This window comes from Oreochromis niloticus, linkage group LG9 (genome assembly GCF_001858045.2).
Source record: "Oreochromis niloticus isolate F11D_XX linkage group LG9, O_niloticus_UMD_NMBU, whole genome shotgun sequence".
Classification (NCBI taxonomy): Eukaryota; Metazoa; Chordata; class Actinopteri; order Cichliformes; family Cichlidae; genus Oreochromis; species Oreochromis niloticus.
The window spans coordinates 26,068,847-26,089,411 of NC_031974.2; the positions used below are offsets into that span (position 1 = coordinate 26,068,847).

Below are 20,565 nucleotides of genomic sequence, written 5' to 3' on the forward strand. Positions count from 1 at the left end.
TTAATACCGCTGAGTGTGATGAGGGTTTGGCGTGAAAGCAGCAGGATCCAGTTTACCCCGATGGCCTCGCTTACTGATTTTCTGTGTTTTGATCGACAACCAACACCAGCACGGCACCCTTTTCTCGCACCCATCCAACTTTCTTTTCACACGTACACCTTTTACTCATGACGTGGCCCCAGCTAATGTTCTCTCACTGTCAAATTCTATTCCCATAAGTGAGGTATATTCATCCCGCCTCTTCTTCTCCTTCTCCTGTTTCTCTGCAGTGCCAGATCGTCACGCAGGACGAGGACCATGATTGACAGCCAGGCAAGCTGAGGAGACCCGTCACTCATCTTCCTATCAGCGTGTCAGAGGGCTATCTCCGTCTTGCCTCCCCCCTCTTCCTCTTCCTTCTCTCCTCCACCATCCTCCTCCCTCCCTCGGTCCTGTCTTATCTTCTCAATGGGCTGGTAGCCTCACCATCCCTCAAATCATCCACCGCCCCTCGAAAACCTGAAAGAGACAGATATTGTACTGAAAAACACTTGTAAAGCAACCCTTGCTCCACCTAAAGGGAGTTTGGCATGCCTCCTCACTCTTCTTGAGTGAAGTGTAGTAAGTGGAAGTCGAAGAGCGATCCCTTGTTTGTACACCCTTCAGAAGGAGATACGGCTCCTTAACAAGGAGCTGAGAAAGGGCCAGTCATGCGTTTCCACTTTGCGCTGACGCTGCAGGCACTGTGGACTGGTGTTTGCCAGGCAGCCATGCAGCACTACCCTGCTGCAGCATGGGGACATTACGATGTGTGCAAGTCCCAGGTTTATTCAGATGAAGGCTTATCCTGGGACTACATGGCCTGCCAACCCGAGGCAGCAGATATGACCCAGTACCTAAAGGTGACTCTAGATCCCCCCAACATCACTTGTGGAGACCCTCCAGAGACGTACTGTGCCCTGGTGAGTACACTGAAAAGTGAAACTTTTTTTTTTAAAGTTGTACACCTAGTAGGGGGAAAAAAGACAACCTAAGGCGTCTTTCTTATCTCTTCCTGTGTATCAAGTTGCTTCTCGGCTTGTTCAACCCCACAGCCATGACAGACACTTTCAAAAGCCTGTGTGACTCAGATACCTTACTGTGGCTGAAGAAATAGAGGCTTGTGCCCATTGACGTCATGTTCTGCTGTTTAGAGAGCTGCTTCTTGGTGTGCACTGCAAACACTGTCTGATGTGCTGTTGACACGGCAGAAAACACAGTATAATGTGACTTTTCAATGAAAACACAAGCGCTCACCTCTTTCTCTGCACACACAAAAGCCTCATATAGAAATACAGCTTCCTCAGTTGTTCTGCTTTCAAAGTAAGGAGACGTCCCAGCACAGCTTTGCTGCTGCACCCATGTTTGTGGATGAGTGAGTGGCTTAAAAATTCAAACAGTTTCTGGGTGGGTGAAATAGTGCACAGGTGGACTAAAAATATAACAGTGTGGTGCATTATTGTATATGCACAGTGTTTTTACCCATGCAGTAAGTGTTCGGACATATTAATCAGTCACACAGCATTCCTCATTATTATTTTGTTATTTTTGGGGGAAGCTTTTGAGGCTTCTCTGAAAAAAGATGTTAAATGTTCTTCTGTGAGGAAAATGTTTTCTCATATATAAACATTTTAATGCTGTGACCTGCGGGGCAAAACTGTACGCATCAGCAGGATTTCTTACTGTATTTATTTTCTGTTTTATGATCGAAAAACACTTTAAAGTGGAGTCGGAATAATTAAAATAATTAAACACATTTTAGAAAATCATCCAACGAGCATTTAATATCACAACAAATTCAATGAGGAACTGCCCAGCAAATGATGGGGATGTTTTGCGGGATCAGACTGATTTTTCGATTTAAAAAAGCAAAATTCAAAGCAGCGACTGGTTGATTGGTTTACCCTTTCAAGTGTCAGCGATGGTGTTGATTCTGCAAATTATATCGCAATCATGAAAATTACAAATTCCTGATGGAGCTGAAAGTGAAATGAGCAAAAGATGCATATTAGGTCAAGTATTTAATTAGCAAAACACCCTCCTCCTTATTTCAGGTCCTTTTAGCTCTGAAGCTCACAGCTGGTCGCCTCAGATTAGCGCTGAATGATGAATCCATTTTGGGCCACCGTGTGTTACCAAATCATCAAAGATTCTCTCAGAACAAATGTACTCCTCAACGGCTTCAAGAGCTCTTTAGATAAATAGTGAGATGTTCCAGGAAAAGTAGTAACTTGAGGAGTATAAATAGACACTCGCCATCAGCAGAAAGTCAGCTGAGGGGAGAGACAGAGAAACAGAGAGGGATTAACAAAACACAGATGACAAAGGCAGTGAGAATGATCAACGGAGAAGTGAGAAGGAGTGAACGTGAGGGAGACAGAGACTCTGAGGACCGTGTGCGAAGCATATGATGACTGAAGAACTAATATCTCGAGTGTAGGGAGGCAAGGAGGCTCTGAAATGTGAATAATTCAGCATGTTTTGTAGCTAATGTGTTTTATTCATAGGACACATTATTCAGCCCGACATCTCTGAGGCACTTTTGAAAAATGCTGAGTCCTGTGATTGGCTGACTCCAAGGTTGGTTGAAGGCAAAATGAGTTAGAGGTCACGGGATTCCATATCTGCGAGGTCATTGTCAAAATGCAGCCACCCTCTGCTTTTCTTTCCCCTCGGGGTGACTCCCTGACCTCCGAGCGATCTGAGTCTGAAGCGTGTCGTAGTATCTGTGTGGCCGCCGCGGCTACGTTGTGGATAAACTGGCTGAATCCTGGACGAGCAGCAGCAGCCATCCGTTTTTGATCTATGTTCTATTTCTAGACTCACTGAGAGGGAGTTTGTGATTATTAATGCCAGCCTCTTAACAACAGTCTGATTATCGCTTATTGAATTAGCGCGAGTTTGTGCCGCGCTGTCGCCCTCGTGTCTCCGGCAGTCGATGTGATAGGAGTGCTTCAATTAAACAGGCAGCGGTTAGCTCCCACATAACCATTTCCTCTCTCTTGCTGCACTGTGCTGATCGCAAATCACACAAACATCAATGAAATATGACCCCTGCTGCTTACCATGGAGTCCAATTCTCTGCAATTGGTTTATGTTTACCCCAGGCAGTAACGTGGCTCCGAATCAACATTGGAACAATTATCATTGATATTTCAGCTACTCTGGCTGCCAATACGCTGCTACAATGCCAATAGTGGTTTGTATCATAAGTCAAATCACGGCAGATCCGGGGCAATTATCATTATGCTGCATTATCGGAGAATTCCATCTCTCTGGTAATTGATTTTGCGCTCGTAGAGGCGGGTGTATTTTAAAGCGTTGTGTCTGCTTCCTGGAGTGCTGAAGGTAACAGACACCGAAGCCTGACGAGAGGAGACCGAGACGGAAAGAGATGCAGTAGCTCGAGGGCGTGCTGCTTATATGAGCGTGGTTATCTCGGGTTGCGGCCTTCATCCCAGGGTCACAGATAAGGGAAGACAACATCACACACACCACCCTCCCCAGTAAAGACTTTTTAATTCTCCTTCTAGCCCAGTGACCTTTTCCTTAGCAATAAGCTGGCATTCACTGAACTCCGGCACATGAATCTGCCATCATATGAGTTTTCACGGTCCCCTCCAGTTAGACTCAGACTGGCCTTTAAAAGCCTGGACGGCTCTCACTGCCTCAGCCTGATGGTCGGGTTTGTGCAGCGTTCACGAGGGCATCTTTGAGCTCATACAAAATTAATGTGCAATCGCCAAAAAATCCAGTTCTTGTGCAAAACAATTAACTTTGATGATTGTGTATTTGAAAAACTTACAAACATAAAAAAGCTGCATATTTATAAAACCAATGGAAGTAATTATGTTGCATTTAGACACGTCTTTGTTTCCCAGTACAGGTTTATTAAACCGAGAAGTAGCTGCGTTTCCTCTATGTCTAGCCGCCGCATCACAGTCAAGAGCACTCAAGGGAATTATCAGCGTTTCATTTACCTCGCCGCAGAGCTTTTGAGCTATAAAATGATCGTTCAGCGTAACGCACAGTTTGGTTCTTCTTTGATGCACGTGGCATTAAACATAAATGAGTCTACTCAGTAGGTGTGGATATATAATTTAAACTGTGTTTGGAAACCATGCTCGTGCGTGCATTGATGTCCTTCTGCATTCCCATGCAAGTACTGGATGCTTCTCTCGGTGCCATCAATTTACAACCAGGAAGTGCTGATGAATGCTGAAACCTGAGTCCTGCAGGCCAGTACATTTCATAGCCAATCACATCTAAATGAGGAAGCTATGGGGATTGTTAAGAGGTGGTGCAGTGTATGCCTTTTTACCCCATTTCAGCCTCAGTCAGAGGACTGTAATGCTGTGTCAGAGGACAGTATACCACACATGGCGTTGTAATTTGGATAATTCATTAGAAACTGATTTAGGCTTTAAAATGTGAACTTTTTTAACCATTGCCATTTCTAAGCCTGCAAACATACCCATATCAAGCATTTTATAGCATGTCATATTTTATATTTTCCCCCTTAAGCTGCAAATATGCAAGATATATATTTATTTTTTTAATCAAAGTTAGATTATGACTTATTGTGTACATGTTTAAATCCCAGTAAAAAAAGAGCATATATAAACACATAATTCAACCCGGTTAGTAGGCTTACTCGCAAGGACGTAAAATACAAGACTTTAGTACTTTAATCAGTCTCTGTTGTAGGATTATATTGCTATACAAAGGCCTACAGAACAATGAAAAGGCAATTCCCTCCGCTGAGAATCTATAGCTCTCTTATTGATGCTCATCAGGGAAAGCCAAAGGGTTTAGACCTTCTCTGAACACTCTTGCCCTCCTAAGAGACCCTCATGATCCGAACACCGAGCGCTGCAAGATCTTCTACAAATGGCGCTGCCAATTTCCAAGAGAATTGATTGGTCAGTAGTCGGTGCTTTTATACTTATTGATTTGTTATCTTGAACACAACCTGCTTAGGAGTATTTGTTTGTGCTTATGGCCAGTACTGGGAAGACTTTGAAATGCACAAGTAGAGAAGGAAGCAACAACATGAGAAATATAATAGGAGTTATATACTACATAACGTCTTTATACAGAAAATAATATCCAGATGTAGCCTCGTTTGTAATCAAGTCAACATTTACATTTGTAACTTTAATTTACTAATGTGTTTTTTCACTGGTAATAATTATATTATTTGGTAATTAAGGTATGTTACTCCCTAACACAGACATATTGTACCTTTTTATTTTTCAATGTGCAGAGTGTGAGCACCTGTACCCCTGTGCTTACCAGACAAGATGGTACATTCCAGTTAACCTCTGGCTGAGATGAACCATGCTTCTCTTGTTTGATTTTACTACAGATTTAACATGTTTTTCTTGAACCTTGCCAGGATTAATGTTTTTTTAATCTATTTTTATTTTTCTGTAACAACGACTCTTTTTTCCCCATTATAACCTGCTATTCGATGTTGCATCTTGGTCATCCTTTCGGATGAGCTTTTCTAGATGTGTTAACCAGTGAATGGGAGGCGAGGTTGTTGTGTGCCCCCATAGATTTACTCAGAGGTATACAAATCTCACCTCTTCCTAAGCTGATCTCGATTAAAGGTTTGAGACAGCCAAAGCGTTTTAACTCTCCCATGCCTCAACCATCCCACTCCGCCAACGGGCTCCACGTTGACATTTCCTTGAGAAAACGAGTGCGCTGTCAGCAGCAATATGTCTCATTTCATACTGAAACGCTCAATGCAAGGGTTAGAGGAGGATGATATCGAGAGAAAAGAGACAGCTGCTTTTTCACAGGGCTACAGTGTTGTCTGTGGCAGACTGTCTCATAAACAGTTTATATTGGATTTTTTTGTGAGGTGAGATTGCAAAAACAAGCACAAAGATGGAATTTCAGATGTGCTGATTGGCAAAAAAAAGGTCAGATATCAGGAACATTGTAACAATTAAACACCAATAAATAAAACATTTTCCATTCAGTAGAACTGTTTAACATTGGAGGACTAAATCAGCGTGATCCACTTTATGTATTGTCTTTCATCTTTGCCAAACAAGGGCAACCATTTATTGCAATTTTTGAGAAAAAGCACAAGACATGGGCCAAAACAAGCTAAAAGGAGGGAAAAAATGTGGATAATCCACAGATTCTTTCAGCATAGCTTATTGTTTCATTGTTTGATTACTGATAGCTATCTGGAGTGGCAAACAAAGCCTGAGTTATTATTTTTGTATAATTACCCAGCAGGCGATGTTTAAGCAGAATTTTTCACAGATGATTTTAATCTGCGCTCAAGGGAATTCTGTCTCTTTTCTGTGATTTAATTAGCCTAATCAACCCTCAGCAAACAAGTTGAGGCGAAGGTTGTACTCAGTATAGTGCGTATCCATTTTTGTACTTAACTCGACACACTTCAAACACTCTCCTTTATGGGCAGAGCGGTTTTCATCACATAAGAGCCATAAAATTCACTTTATTGTTTCAACAAGCTACAAGCTGAAGCCACATTCCCACAGACATGCCTGCTAAATACACTGTGCTGTAATGAGTCAATTTGCATCAATTTTGATGCTTGGATTTATTGCTTTAATGAAATAAGATGAACTGATGCATTGTAAACTGAAAATCAGCAGTTTCCATATTTTTTTCTATTTTATCTGCAACTAAAAACTAGATGAAACTAGATGAAATTCTATAACATAACATGAGGTCATTCGTTATTGAAAAAAAAATGAATTATTCTATCAGCAACATAATGCATGCACATCTGATTTTAACAACACCAGGCTACTGTTTAACACTGTAACTTTAATGACACAGCTCGACTTCTCTTGGCATACATGTTTTTAACAAAACACATCTTTATTTAAGTATATAATTTCATGAATTTTATACTGAGACTGTCTAACCCAGAATAACTCAAACAAACCAACAAGTAACTACTGTGTTAAATACATTTATTTGTTTAGTTCCCTACTTTTTGTTCCCTTCTCAAGGCTTTTGTCAGCATCTCTGCTTTGTGTGATTTCACATCGTCTGAGCATAGAAAAAGACAAAATTGCTAATTTCTCCAATTATGCAGAGTAATCAGGACTTTTTAAATTTTATTTTATTTTTGTGAGAAAATTTTAGTTTTCCTTTTTTAAGGATTTGAGCCGCCACTGTGACCAGAGTGCAAAATCGCTGCATGGTCCAGACTTTCTGGCAAACATAATTTAAAAATAAATAAATAAATAATGAAAAATACAAATTGGACATACTAATGAAGAAGCTACTTTTGGCTGCTTCCTTATTTCCAAAGGCTGATATTAAATAAACATAACTGTTTAGTTATTATACAGACTAACAGATGGGCTTCTATAATGTCAGTCATGTAGTTTTAACGTTCATATTTAATGAGTTGAAACCTACAGCCTGCACACTTTTCCCCCGTGTTCTCCAAATATGAACCTTTCAATCTTTAATTTTGTAGCTTCATGAATTCAACTGCCGGCACGGTGAGAATAGATCTAATATTGTCTAAGACAGCAGATAACTGTTAGACACCCACACTGTAGCTGACCAGTGTGAAGGTTACAGATACCGCAGTGAGGGGAGGATCTCATCATATTCTCTCCGACACATCCTGTGCTATAAACTTTGCATGAGCGTCGGGCACCGGCTGAATTTTTATCATTTTCTTATTTCCAAGCGCTCCTTCTCCCGAGCCTTCGAGCACCAATACGAACACGGGCTTGTCAGCCAGCCCAGACCAGGCTCAAGAGAAGTCCATTAAACAGGTGTTGGCAGAAAATCCCACTTCCTGTTATGGGCATGTTGTGGCTCAGCCTTGTATAGCAGTGCTTTTGTTTTAAATTTCAGTTTCTGATGTGAATTTGTGGAGTTTTGAGTGTATGGGTGCCACATCAGCTTTGTGGTATGATCAAGGATCCAGACACAAAGACACAACAGCAAAGTGTGTTTCCTCTAATGTAAGTAGCAATTACTAGAGAGTCAGGAAACAGCATGCTACCAAAAGAATAAGAACAGCTAATTTTCTAATGTAACCAGTTAACCACAGTGTGAACCTTGTATTCACACTGGATACAGAGCCTAAATTCACTTACTTTGTTGTGCTATGCATTTGTTTGAGTTTGTTGCCAAGTGAAACCACACATACAACACAAACAGTACCTTCTGTAATATTTCCAAATCAATTGGATTAGTGCTGATTTTATTATGCTGTAATTCCCTGAAGAGGTGCATTTCCAGCCGTTCTGCAAACTGAGTTGACATGTTTGAAATGGGAGATACTGTTGATAGCAGAAATTCAGAGTTGCTATGGAAAAACATCTTCGGAGTTGCAGTCGCAGTTGTAAAGTCACAAAACTGCAGTTTTTCTGTGCGGAGGATTAAGTTGGAGGATCGGTAGCAGCCATAACACTAACATCATTTTATTCTTTCATTGTGAATATTTTCATGTACTTTCTAGCAGACACTAAAATACAATGGAAGCGAGTGCACCAGGTTTGATTATGGACACTGTCTTTGATCAGACTCTCAGATTGTTTCACAGTCATTCACTTGGAAATATTAAATGGGACCTATTATCCTCATTTCTACTAACATATTTTTGATCTTGAGCTCTGCTAGAGGAGCTTTGCATGATTCACACTTGAAAATAATCCTGGCCCTCAGTGCAGCTGCTCAGTTCATCCTCCATCTAAAATAAGCTTCTCCCTCCTCCCTCTAAGCCCACATTTTTCTGATTGGCTGCCTCTAACGAACAGAAGGTGGGAACAGCAGGTGGGCAAGGCTCCTGAGCTCACAGCCAGAGCTGTGAGCATGACATGACCATAATAGGGAGATCTGCTCTTGTTGACATCATCAAAGCCAAGAGTATAAAAAAAAAGCTATCTGAAACTGAGTGTTTAGAGCAAACAGAAGCCCGAGCGTTTGGATTGCACGTACACACACTCATTACTCAAAAACTTTGGCGATGTTTACTATGAGCGTCTACTACTGCAGAATAATTCATGTGACAGAAAATAATGAATTTTTTTCCTTTTAATGAGTCCGCTGGATACTGCGTTGTAAACCACCTCATGGTATGCGGAAAATATTTTTACTTTCAGCAAGCATAACAACGGCCACCCGCAATAAATGAAAGACTTTGTTTTGTTTACCAAGAATTTTAAGTAGCAGAGCTGCAAATGTTATTACAAACTGAGCATGTGTCATGGGAAAATGGAAAACTTTGCAGATGTAGCAACACTTGAGGGGGTGTGGTTTAGTGAACAGTCAGTTTCATTTTGTGTGCAGTGCTTTTGTGGCTGATTACTGCTTTCTACCTTCCTACCTTTCCAGTATCATCACCTCACCACACTATTACCACCTCCTATCATTATAAGGTGTGATTGCTCTTTTGTTTTTGTTTCTTTTGGTTGTATATGAATGAAATGAGAGGACCTTTTGAAAGTGTGAAGAGGAGGAAATGTTTACTCCCAGAGAGGGGGAAAAAAAAAGTTTGACAAAGTGAAGTTAGCGAAAAGTTGGTATGCAGAAAACATCAGGTGTTGCTCTGTGATGTTGTGCTGTGTGAGTGTATGACTTGTATATCTGGGCTCCGTCAAGGCGTTCGGTGTTGCTTCACCATTTACACTGCCATCACAGGATGACAGGGGGGCCCCCTCGACTCCAGCCTCCCACCATGCTTTCTGTAGATTTTTTTATTTTAAATTTGAAGCAGAACATTTCCTCCTTCACCATAAACTATGGCGAAGAACCTCGGAGAAGCTGAAGGATCGTTATAGTGTTTAAATGTGAACTCACATGTTGGACTGTGAAAGAGCAAATCAGAACATATTCTCTTACGTGTATAAAACAAAGTCAATAGGAAAAGGGCTAACGTTTCATCCCGGGAAGCAAAAACATTATATTTCCCTCTCGTTCAGCTTTGGTTTCCAGATACTGAAATGATATATTCCGAGAAAATTGCTATTGAATATAAGTCAAGGAAGGGATGATCTCTCATAGCTCAGATTTAGCCTCTGAATATCTTTAAAAGTTCTTGCTATTGACTACAAGTCACCCAGAAATATCACGTTGTCTCACTGTTAAGTGGTCACCATACTCTAGGGACCTGAGACCTCACAAATAATATATACCAACCATGTTGGCCCTCACAGTCTGATTTCTGCGACACGGGAACGTTTTTCTTTCTTTCTCCGTGTATTTTATTTAACAAAGGCATGTTTTTAACCCTCTTTTCTCTCCTATAGTTCCATGGACTCAAAATCCCTCTTGTGGTAATGGGGGCTTTTGTTGCGTTTCACAGTTCATCAGTTGAGGAAAATTATGGTCTGGAACACCCACCCACCCCACACCCCCCTCCTGTCCTATAGCCGTCCCTGTTCTTCCTCCTCCTTTGTGCACGAGGGGTTGGAGAATATATAGAGAGATACAGTGGTTGGCTTCTGCAGAGATCCGTTGACTTTTAATGACTCTTTGACCCTCTGGTGTGGCTTTCCCCTCGGAGCTCACTTGGTTGAACACTGATTTTCTAAATATCCCCCTTCCCTCTTTGGGAACTGAATAACAAATGGCATTCACGAGCACGGGCCGATAGAGAGAAGTTTACAGAGCCCCGAGCATGGCATATGGTAGCATTCATATTTTGAGGCACTCATGTTTTCATTTATCTGTGTTCGGGGGGGGTTTAATGTTAATTGCAGCAGATAAGGGGGTGTGTTCTGAATAGAGCAGTCCCAGTGATCCCATCCCTCATTTTTATCCATCGTGGGGGGTCAGATGTTCCTACAGTTGTGGCAGACGCTCTCCCTCCTCTACTCAGCATTTCAAAGCAGCAGGGCCTCCCATCCCTTATCAGCACAATGAATACCTTGTGTTGTGTGACTAGTGTATGTGTGTGTGCCACTTTGCTTCTATTTGTGTCTGTACGTACAGACACACTTTGCTAAATTTTGAACTGCAGTTCACATCGTACTATTTCAGAAGGCTTTTCTATCTATTTTGGGATGTACGCTGCTGTATACTATACTAATGCAAAGTGATATGTGTTTAAAAAAAGCAGCACAACATGTCTGCAACATGTCAGAAATGATTTATTTCCAACTATATGCAACATAATTGGGTCCTTCAGCCAAATTCCAATGCTACCACTGCACTAACACCATGGCAGTAGTTTCAAATTAGTATATGTTCCAAATTAGCATCGTCATAGCAACACTGGTTGTAGTTTAGTTGCACAATCTAAAAGTTATATCCTCAGTTATGTAGGTTTAACGTTTTCTCGCTGTGTTAACACAAAAATGAAATTGAGGTGCAATGTCCTGTATTTGGTGTCAGGGTTTATTTTAATGGAAATGTAATATAAGAGATGCATATCTGAAATAATACAGGTCACTCATTCATTCTGAAAACTTCACTCTCAATAATTTCTTTATGATACAAGAAGGAAATGGATGGATGGATGGATGGATGGATGGAGATAGAAACCATGGAAAGTGTAGCTGTAGTATGAACACATGCAATAAGGAGTTTTAAAGCATACTGAAGCCGAGTCATCTGCTAACACAAGGGGCTGATATAATATCATCTAGTCAAAATGCATTAAAGGGAATTCATTATTGTTTAACTCAGAAAAAAGAAGGGGGATATATTTTATGCACTTTCAAAGTTCTACTTGCTTGTTTAGACTCGCCCTATGAAACATTTCTGTCTTCTCAGACAGCTTTTAGGCCAACAGTGTCGTTCTCCTTGTTCGAGGGAAATGTGAGTCAGTGCACTTCACCCTGGACAGGCTTTGAAAAAGACCCCTGGATTACATTGAGTGACAGATCCCAAACCATAAAATCTGTTATGTCTGGCCCGCACTGAGCACAGGGCAAACTCTAGATCAATAGCAACACTATCAGTGATGGAAATTGAATGCGGAATCTGAACGATGAGTACCCCCTCATGAACTGCATAAGAGCATTTTTCCAGTGCTCGTCTCAGTTATATTTCTCCCTGGCAGATGTGAGTACAGTCGCAGCTAAGAGAAAGTGTAAAGGTTGTTGGAACATATATTAAGAGTGGAGCATAAAGATAGAACTCAGAGAGATGAGCGGCAATGGATGGAATTGTTTTCAAAGTACGGAGTCGGCAGTCTTTTAAAGTGTTATTCCACTCACTTTATTTTCTTGTGCACTCAGCTTGATCTGACTCCGAAAAGTAATTTGACAGTTACCGCCATGTATCATTTTGGATAACTACCCGTTGGTAGTTTCAATCAGGCTGGAGTACTAGTTTGAAACCACGACAGAGAACAAAGTAAGAAAAATGAAGTGACGACTGGGCTATGAACTCTCTTATCAGACGCATAAAAGCACATATATAAGAATGACAAAAAAGTACCAAAAAAGAAACTATAAGAGCTGTCATGGAGTTTTTAGCCATTTGAACTTTTGGGAGCACATTATAATGGCTTGTCTGTGCACTCTCCTACACATGACCGAGTTGCTTTGTAAGCTAGCATCTGCCCCGCAGAGGGAACTGGAGTGGTCAGCGCACAAGACAAAGACCTGGAAAATGTGCTTGCTTAATTAAAGAAGGGGAATAACCAGTGCAGCTATTTACACCTAATTCTGACATAAATCTGCAGTTATCGCACTGGCGAGACTGTTCTCTCCCCAATTTAGGAAGTACCCGAGAGCTTTTCCTTAATAAGCAATCCTCCTGATTAAGCCCAGGCAGGAGTATATTTCTGTGGGAGAGAAAAGGACAAGAGAGGCTGAATTTAACTAGAGGGGACGTAGTTAGCAAAATGTCGTCACGGATATTGAGATGGTTAGCATTTTATTAACCCGAGTCAGGACAGAGAGAGCAAGTGGTAAATTGGGTGTAGACTTGCAGTGTCTGTAGGACTTTGGCCTAAGGGTGCTGGGATATAGACACTTGGTATTTCACCCTATCCATCTCCCAAGCCATCTCAAACTCAGGCAATACCGTCTGCCTCAGTCCATTGCTCCTCTAATTAGCAAGTTGTTTTATTTCCTGTGGCTACCAAACTAGTTTCTTGACTTTTTTTTTTCCAGGCCTTGCCGTCTGCATTGCGAGGACATGCATTCAAAGCATCTCCCTCAAGGTGTCAGACACTTGTCACAGAGGCATGATGTGACAAGGGTGCGAACGGTAATCTGTTCATTATGTTCACAAGGATAGTGAGCGATCGAGTGGCTTGGCATGGAAATGCATTTTACATCCTCTCTGTCTGCACATCAGAGGCTCTAAATGAAATGATTCAGTTAGAGGTGCCAGCCATTAACTGTTACTCTGGGACACACATTGTTGTCACATTGAAGGCTCTCTTTCAACGACAGTCAGCGCCGCTTCAGATTATTCCCCCACCGTAAACACGAGGGCGATACGCCAAGCTGCAAACACAGTGGCGGGGGGCATTGGTGTTTGATATGAGTGCGGTACCCCTCCTTGCCTGAATTCCCTTGGATTTCATCAAGGGTTTTCTTCTACCTGTATTATTAGCTGGCTTTCTGGCTTGCCATCACCATTTTCACTTTAGAGAGTATAAAAATACTGAGAAGTAGACAATTACAAATTAGTTTGCAGTACATTAATATTGTTTTTATGTAGTTACAAGATGTGTTTTTCCTTCTCATGTTACTGAAAGCATGCATTGCTGATTATATGTATGCTAACTCTAGCGTCACAGAGTTAGCATACATGCATATGTGTCTTTTCTGATGCTACAGAAATTTAATTGCACAATGTCTTCATAAACTGTTTGAGCCAAATGACAACTTTGATTAAAGTCTACATTTCATGATAGATAAGAATGAAACCTCCCATATCTGTGTGCTTAACGCCCGCAGCTCTCCACAGGTTAGCTTAGCTTAGCTTAAAAACTGGAAACCAGTGAGTAGAAACTGGACTTGGAGAGGTGGCTCTCGTGAAAGGAGTTACAACAGCTCATTTCAGAAAGTGGATGAATTGTGAGGTCGGTTTAAGTTAAATAAGGGCGACACTAGTGGAGTCCCACAAAATGTTTTATTCACTGGAAGATCATTGTGTTTCATGTTAGAGCTGCTGAGTAGACTTCATAACAGTCACTTTGACTAACACATGGCATCACTAGTGTCACTGATTCCCACCATGTCAGGCATGTAGCAACATTGTGTCTCACACTGTGGCTTTTTCCCCTCTTTTTCTAAAAATTGAGTGTGCACTTTGGTTGTCAGTAATTCTGAAGTCATTTTCAATTTTGCTCTGCAACGACTGAGCAATTTGTTTTAGTCCCAGCTGAATAAAATACGTCCGTGCTAATAATCCTAATTAGCTCCCCTAATGTACCCCCGCCCGCCCCCCACACTCCTCTAAATACTCCCTCTGGTGTGCAATTGAGGTTGGAACCTATTCAGCCACTACCTCTAATCTGTCTGCCTGATGAAGAGTTTTAGCCACTACAAGAGGTAAAAGTTGCTGTTGAAACTCGTATTTAGCACAGTAAGAACTTTATAACCTTATTTTACCTCACAAAATGAGATATACTTTTACCATTTATTATTATATTATGTTTGTGAACAGTAAATTTGCACTTGCAGAAATGTTGTGTGACTTTAGTTTGCCTTGATGGATTGCCTTGAGTTAGAGCTGCACCACAATAGTTTACAGCAGATGAAAGTGATATTGGTGAACCTTTGACTTCTTGTGTTGTGCAGAGTTGTGAAACTCATAGCTCATGGGAGACGTACAGCTCAAATTGATCTCAGTAAATGTATGGTGTAAAAAACTGTGTGAAAAGTAGCATTTAATTTAACCTGTTTACAAACCAGATGATGAACAACATGAGATATCTTGCAATTTCGACAAACAGCAAATGTAACATTTTTATAAGAAAACAACTTACATTTTATGATTATAAAAATGTATCCAGATATTTTATATTTAGTAATAATAATTACTTTTCCACATTTTGCACTGCCACACGGTGGGCAGCCTAACTCGGTGGGCAGCCTAACTCGCCCCTCTGGCAGGCATGTTCTGCAGGCCGTACCTGTGATCTGGTGCCACCAGGCGATTTGGAGCTTTGTGGTTTTGACTTAATTCTCTTAACAACTACTATATTAATTTGTGGATAATGTGGTGCGTCTATTCAGGTCCATAATGAAAAACTGAATGACTGTATTGATCTTTTAGTTTTAAAAAAACATTATCAGGTTAACACATGAGTTGGCCGAGTATTTTTGGTTTCTGGAAAAATACATGCAAATACATGTAATTCCACCAGACCCAGCTGTACTTAGCAATAGCTAGCAAATATTACATGATAAACATACAGGATTTTATATTCTGTTGTTGGTAATTTATCATCCTTAAGTAGTCTAACCCAACTCAGTTTAAGACCAAGCAGTTTTTGCTTGATTATTGGGGACAAGGTATCAATAGCCGTTAACCCTTAGGAGAATATTCCTTACATTTTAGATATCAGATGCCAAACTTCCTAAACAGCAAACATTTTTTATAATCAGGACTGGTATCAGGCAGTGTATGGAAGACTGGCTGTGAGTATGGGTTCCTGTGTAATGAGCTTTGCCCAAGAATTCTTCTGCAACATTATTGTTGCCAAATTTTAGCAGCTGTCATGAGAAATTAAATCCATCATAGTACTTCATTGTCTTAAGTCTGAGCTAGAAATAAAATAATGATTAAGTTCAGGAATAATCATTGTGTACTAAAATGATCCTGACAAAGAAGAAGCACAACTGATGGTGAAACAAAAAGCCAAGACATCCATATTTACAGCTTTTCTCCTCATGTTAATGATATAACTAAGCAAAACCTGGCTCAAGCTCCTGATTTATTGCTAGCGATGCTTTTGAACCTGCGGAAGTGCTTTGGGGGAATAGATCATAAAAGCCAACGTGTGTTTGTGTGTTTGTTGCTGTGTGTGGCTGCGTCTCACTGTGTATCCGGGTGCCATGTGGCACTGAGCGACTCGGCTTTGCTCTGCCAAGAGATAAGAACACAGGGTAAGCCGCTCGCTGCGCCAGCCTACTGGATTTCACCTCTGAATCTTCTTTGTTGGAAGTTGTAGGGCTGCTCTATTTCTAATGTGACAGTTCTTGCAGACTGCCATATTGACTTTATGTACTGTATATGTTCAGTGCGAGAAGCTATTTGAAATACATTATCAATGACAAAGCACTTGAGAGCAGTTAAAAAAGCAGTTTAATCCTGCAAGGGCAAGAAATGGTAGGGTTGTTAAATCATTGTGCATCGAGGACAGTTTCACGTGGCGGTTAGGGATATTAGCGTGTAATAGGTAGGTCTAATTGTTTTAATTATGAAAGTACTTTAAACCTAAGCACTATATTTCATTCCAGCTCGGCCGTGTGATAGATACTGTTTAATCTGTTATTTTAGATCAGTGCAGAGAGGGAAAAAAAGGGGGAGACTGGCTCCTGAAGTAAAGGTGTTAGACTGTTGTGCTGACTGGATGCATGCCTTGCAGAAGATTTCTGCCAGTGAAATGTTGGCAGCAGTCAGCAAACGGGTCGGCAACAAGAGGGGAGTGCCTGCTGGGAAGTGGAGGTGGAAGCTGGCATATGGTTGATGATGCTCACCAGTGCTTACCCTTGTTAGGCCGCCTTTTTAGCTTGTTTCGTGTGTGCAGAACTGAGATAATTTAATCCCATAGTGATATTTCAGGTTCTTATATTGTTAGGCAGCAGGGTCAGTGAACACGCAGTGTCATGCCAGTCATTTACCAAATTATCCAGCAATTAATTCCAATATTTTTAGACTAATCTTTCATTTGCTAAATATAGACTACTTCTATATTAAGGGTTACCAGCTGGATTAATGGGTGTATCTGGATATAGCTGGAGAAAAGGAGGAGCTGTCTAATTGAAGAAAGAGGGTGATTGGTTAACAGGAAATGTTGCCTTTATGTGATTTAGTGCCGCCTTGTCTGAGTTTTGGTGTCTTGGCCTTTGCACTGCTACAAGATCAGACTGTTAATAAAGGCTAAATCTTGACCTTTTTGTGGACCTTATTTACTCTTCATTTGTGCATTCAAAGGTGTAAATTTCACTTGGAATGGAGAGGGAAGTTGTGTCTGCCTTAGCTTTCAAAATCATTATTTTGTTGTCTTCACTTTTATAGAAGAAGGGGACCTGAGCTGTGACCACCCGCAATCAGCTGCTATCTTCATTTTGACATGCTTTGAAGTGTGTTGCTACAGGACGGCGATTGAAGTGCAAAATGACCTTGCCTTTATGTGGGAATATAGGAAGGATATAATCAATTGAAAACCATTTGAGTCAAGTCTCCTGTTACAAAGAAGCGTATCGTAAATGAATTTCGCTCTTCTGCACAGACCAACTCCATCTGACTCCATCAATATGTTGGCAGTCTGTCTGCATTTATAAATTAGACAGGAGTTATTTACAAACTTCACCCATCTGTTTGAGAGTGATTGCAGTCACTCTGAGTCCAGCTGCAATTGTTTGCAGACAGGTTGCCTGCCACCAGGTGAACTGTGCAATCACCTTGCAGTCAAAGTGGTCACTGCAACGCTGCGATCCTTTCCTAAATGCAAAAAAGAAAAATCCCTGCAATCACCAGGCAACCCAGGCACATTCAGGATGCTCTTGTTTTCTTACTGTAGTGTGAATGAGCTGTAATTTGCTGATAAGACCTGCAGACACTACTCAGGGTGAAAGAGGGTAAAGAGAAAACATTAAAAACACATTTAAACACAGAGTGCTTTGTTGTAAATATGATATGAAAGATTCCAGAAAAAATTGTTTTGTTCCATACTTGCATCCGAGTTGCTAACTTTTAAGGAAATGTTTTTCTCAGAAACGTTGTCTGTCCTCTGTGGGCCAGCATGTGCGGATGAAGAAGTACATTATGGCTCAGCACATACGCTGCTACAGTTTCACTTTGAAACATATGTGTCTTTTATATTTGCAGCAGCCAATGATTGAGAGTGTACTACTGCAACTTTGTGAAGAAAGCCAGCACAGAAAATGCTGGTTAAAAATGGAACAGTGACAAAGTAAAGGACAAAATTAATAAATGTTTTTATTTTTTTCTATTAAAGGAAAAATCTGAGCCCTTGACCCCTACAATGGGACTGTCTTATGTTGTATATTTAAGACTTGAGGAGTCACTGAATTATGAAGTGTGAAAGTGATGTAACCGGGTTTCCAGAGCTCTTCACAACCATCATCAAAACACCAAATAAGGGAATGTTGTTTTGGCGCCATGATGTCTCAACCAGGAGAGCCTTAGACTCACTGCCAGCACACTGAAGCTACTCCGGCAGTGTGCAGCAGCCCCACAGCTACTCAGATACTCCTTAGTGGTTTTTATTTTTCATCATTTTGTCCAAACGTTGCCACAGCACACCTTTCTAACTGCTAGTTCCACTTAAAAACAACAAATTTTGGTGCTACAGGTAGGGGATCCCAGTTGTCGCCTTTATACTTTAACATGTTAAACTAACATAACAAATCCAGTTATCCCTCTGTGACCACCATAAATGCTCCCTGAAAGAATTACAGTACACATGAAAACTAAACTTTACTCTATTTTTGGCTAGTTTTCACCAATTCAGTGTTGACTTTGTTGTAGCACGGTTTTTGTGTTTTCTTTTGTAGTTTTGATGGATGATAAAAAATTTTTTATGAATATTCAAAAGAGAAACTTTTACTTGAAGGGCTAGTAGAAGTATGATATAGGTTTGAGTGACAGCCACTAAACACCCCAAACAAATCCCTTCTGGACACCGCCTGGCTGCCTCCAGCATAACAATTTAAATCCCACCTGATAATACCTCTTTTCATCCTGACAGCTGTCATCAAGTCAGCCATGTTCACTGTTTAGTTCGCTTTTTAAATTAGCGAGTGGATATTCTCACAATGGTCTTTGTTTTTCCTCTGCTGAAAAAGAAAAAAAGTACACCCTGAGGGAATGCAGCCAGGCATGGCGCGAGTTGTGTTCGCGTTGCTGAAAATTGACAGGCAGTTTGATTTGACATTTGCAGCAGTTTACTGCCACCATTAACGAAGTTCTGAGTGTTTCGGTTTGGATTTGGCGCGTATGAACAGTGCTTAATCTCTTTCTTTTGTACTGTATATGGTGCAAACTGTCTTCTACCATATGTGCTTTAATCTTCTTCATTATAGAGATGATGAAGCCTTGAGTACAGGGGACAAAAACTTTTAAAAAACACTCCAGATAAAGTTATATTTTTGAACTCCTTGACAGCTCAGTGAAATATCTAACAAAGGAAAGTTTGATTTGTAGCTTTGCAGTCATTTAAATGACTAACAGGTGTGGTTTTGCATTCAGAGTTTAAAAAGAGGCAAAGACAACTATGCAGTAATTTGGACTTAGTTGAGCTGTCAGCATAGCTGCTGGGTGTCATATCAATTTCTGTTAAGCATCAAAACGCTTGTAGACCTTAGCTGCATGCGAAATAGCAAAAGAATCATTATGTTAAATCACACCAGCATTACGGCAGTGATTTAGGCTCATTGTTGGCCATAAAACGCAGCGTAAGTGGAGCCTGTGGAGTAATCAGCTAATGTTCTGAAACAGACAAACAGTAATATTTTAATCTGCTGACAGATGTGGAGGGCTGAGGCAGACCAACCTGTAAACACTGGACTCTCCCATTAGCCATAGACCATACCTGCAGGAGATGAAGCAGTGTTCGTGACCTGTGCCTTGTGTTTTGGATGTGTGCAGAGGTCCTGTACTGGAGGCTAAGTAGATGCACTCAATTTCACAGAGTCTCTTGAAGGTAGAGATCTAAAGCTGAGATTTGGATGTGAGTTGGCTCATGTGAAGCACGCTGAGGTGAGGAGCAGACTACCCTGAATTATTGACAGCCAGCCTGGCTGCTGATCACACCCTTCCTACTCCCCTGGTAGAGAGATCCTGCTGTGAGGAGCTACAGGTTTGGGTAAAAACACCAGGATTTCTCTGTAGCGCTCCTCTTCATCGCTCTCTTTCACTGTGTCGTTTTTGTTCTCTGGTTCGTCTTTCCTTAATAAAGCTGTTAGACTCTTTTGATTTTATATACAATTTTAATCTTTTTTTTTTTTTTTTTGCAAACATCTGCTTTATAAAACATGTTTTTCTCTTTCTTACCTGATTGGAGACAGTGGAGTCTGTGCTTCCAGCTCATTTAATGCAGCCTTGCATGTGTCTGAATCAAGGCTATGATGTACACACCGTGACAAACTGCAAACCTTTAGTAACAGAATTCACAAAATAAAGCACAGAAGTCTTTCTTTTTTACTCCACATCTGAATATCTGGATGAATAACCCAGCAGGAGAGCGAGGGTTAAGAATCAGGTCATCTATCTGGTCTCTCCAGCCTGTTTCAGCATCACAAACCAAACTGAGGAAAACAAAACAAAAGAACAAAATCATCAACATTTTGTATTGTCATATGCATTGTCTGCATTGCTATGTGAACTGTATGTCTTTAAACATCATTAAGCTGATCATATTTTAGG

General features: G+C 40.8%; 1 protein-coding gene across 8 annotated transcripts in view; it reads left to right on the top strand.

Moving 5' to 3' along the window:
* The window catches only part of ntng1a (netrin g1a), a 124,932-nt gene that overhangs the window by 14,035 nt on the left and 90,332 nt on the right, over positions 1-20,565 (top strand). For all 8 annotated transcript variants that reach the window (XM_013265003.3, XM_025910333.1, XM_025910332.1 and 5 more), the window contains exon 2: positions 270-941. In XM_013265003.3, coding sequence (XP_013120457.1) covers positions 690-941 — 252 coding nt within the window. In that variant the 5' untranslated portion in view covers positions 270-689. The remainder of the gene's footprint in view (positions 1-269; positions 942-20,565) is intronic.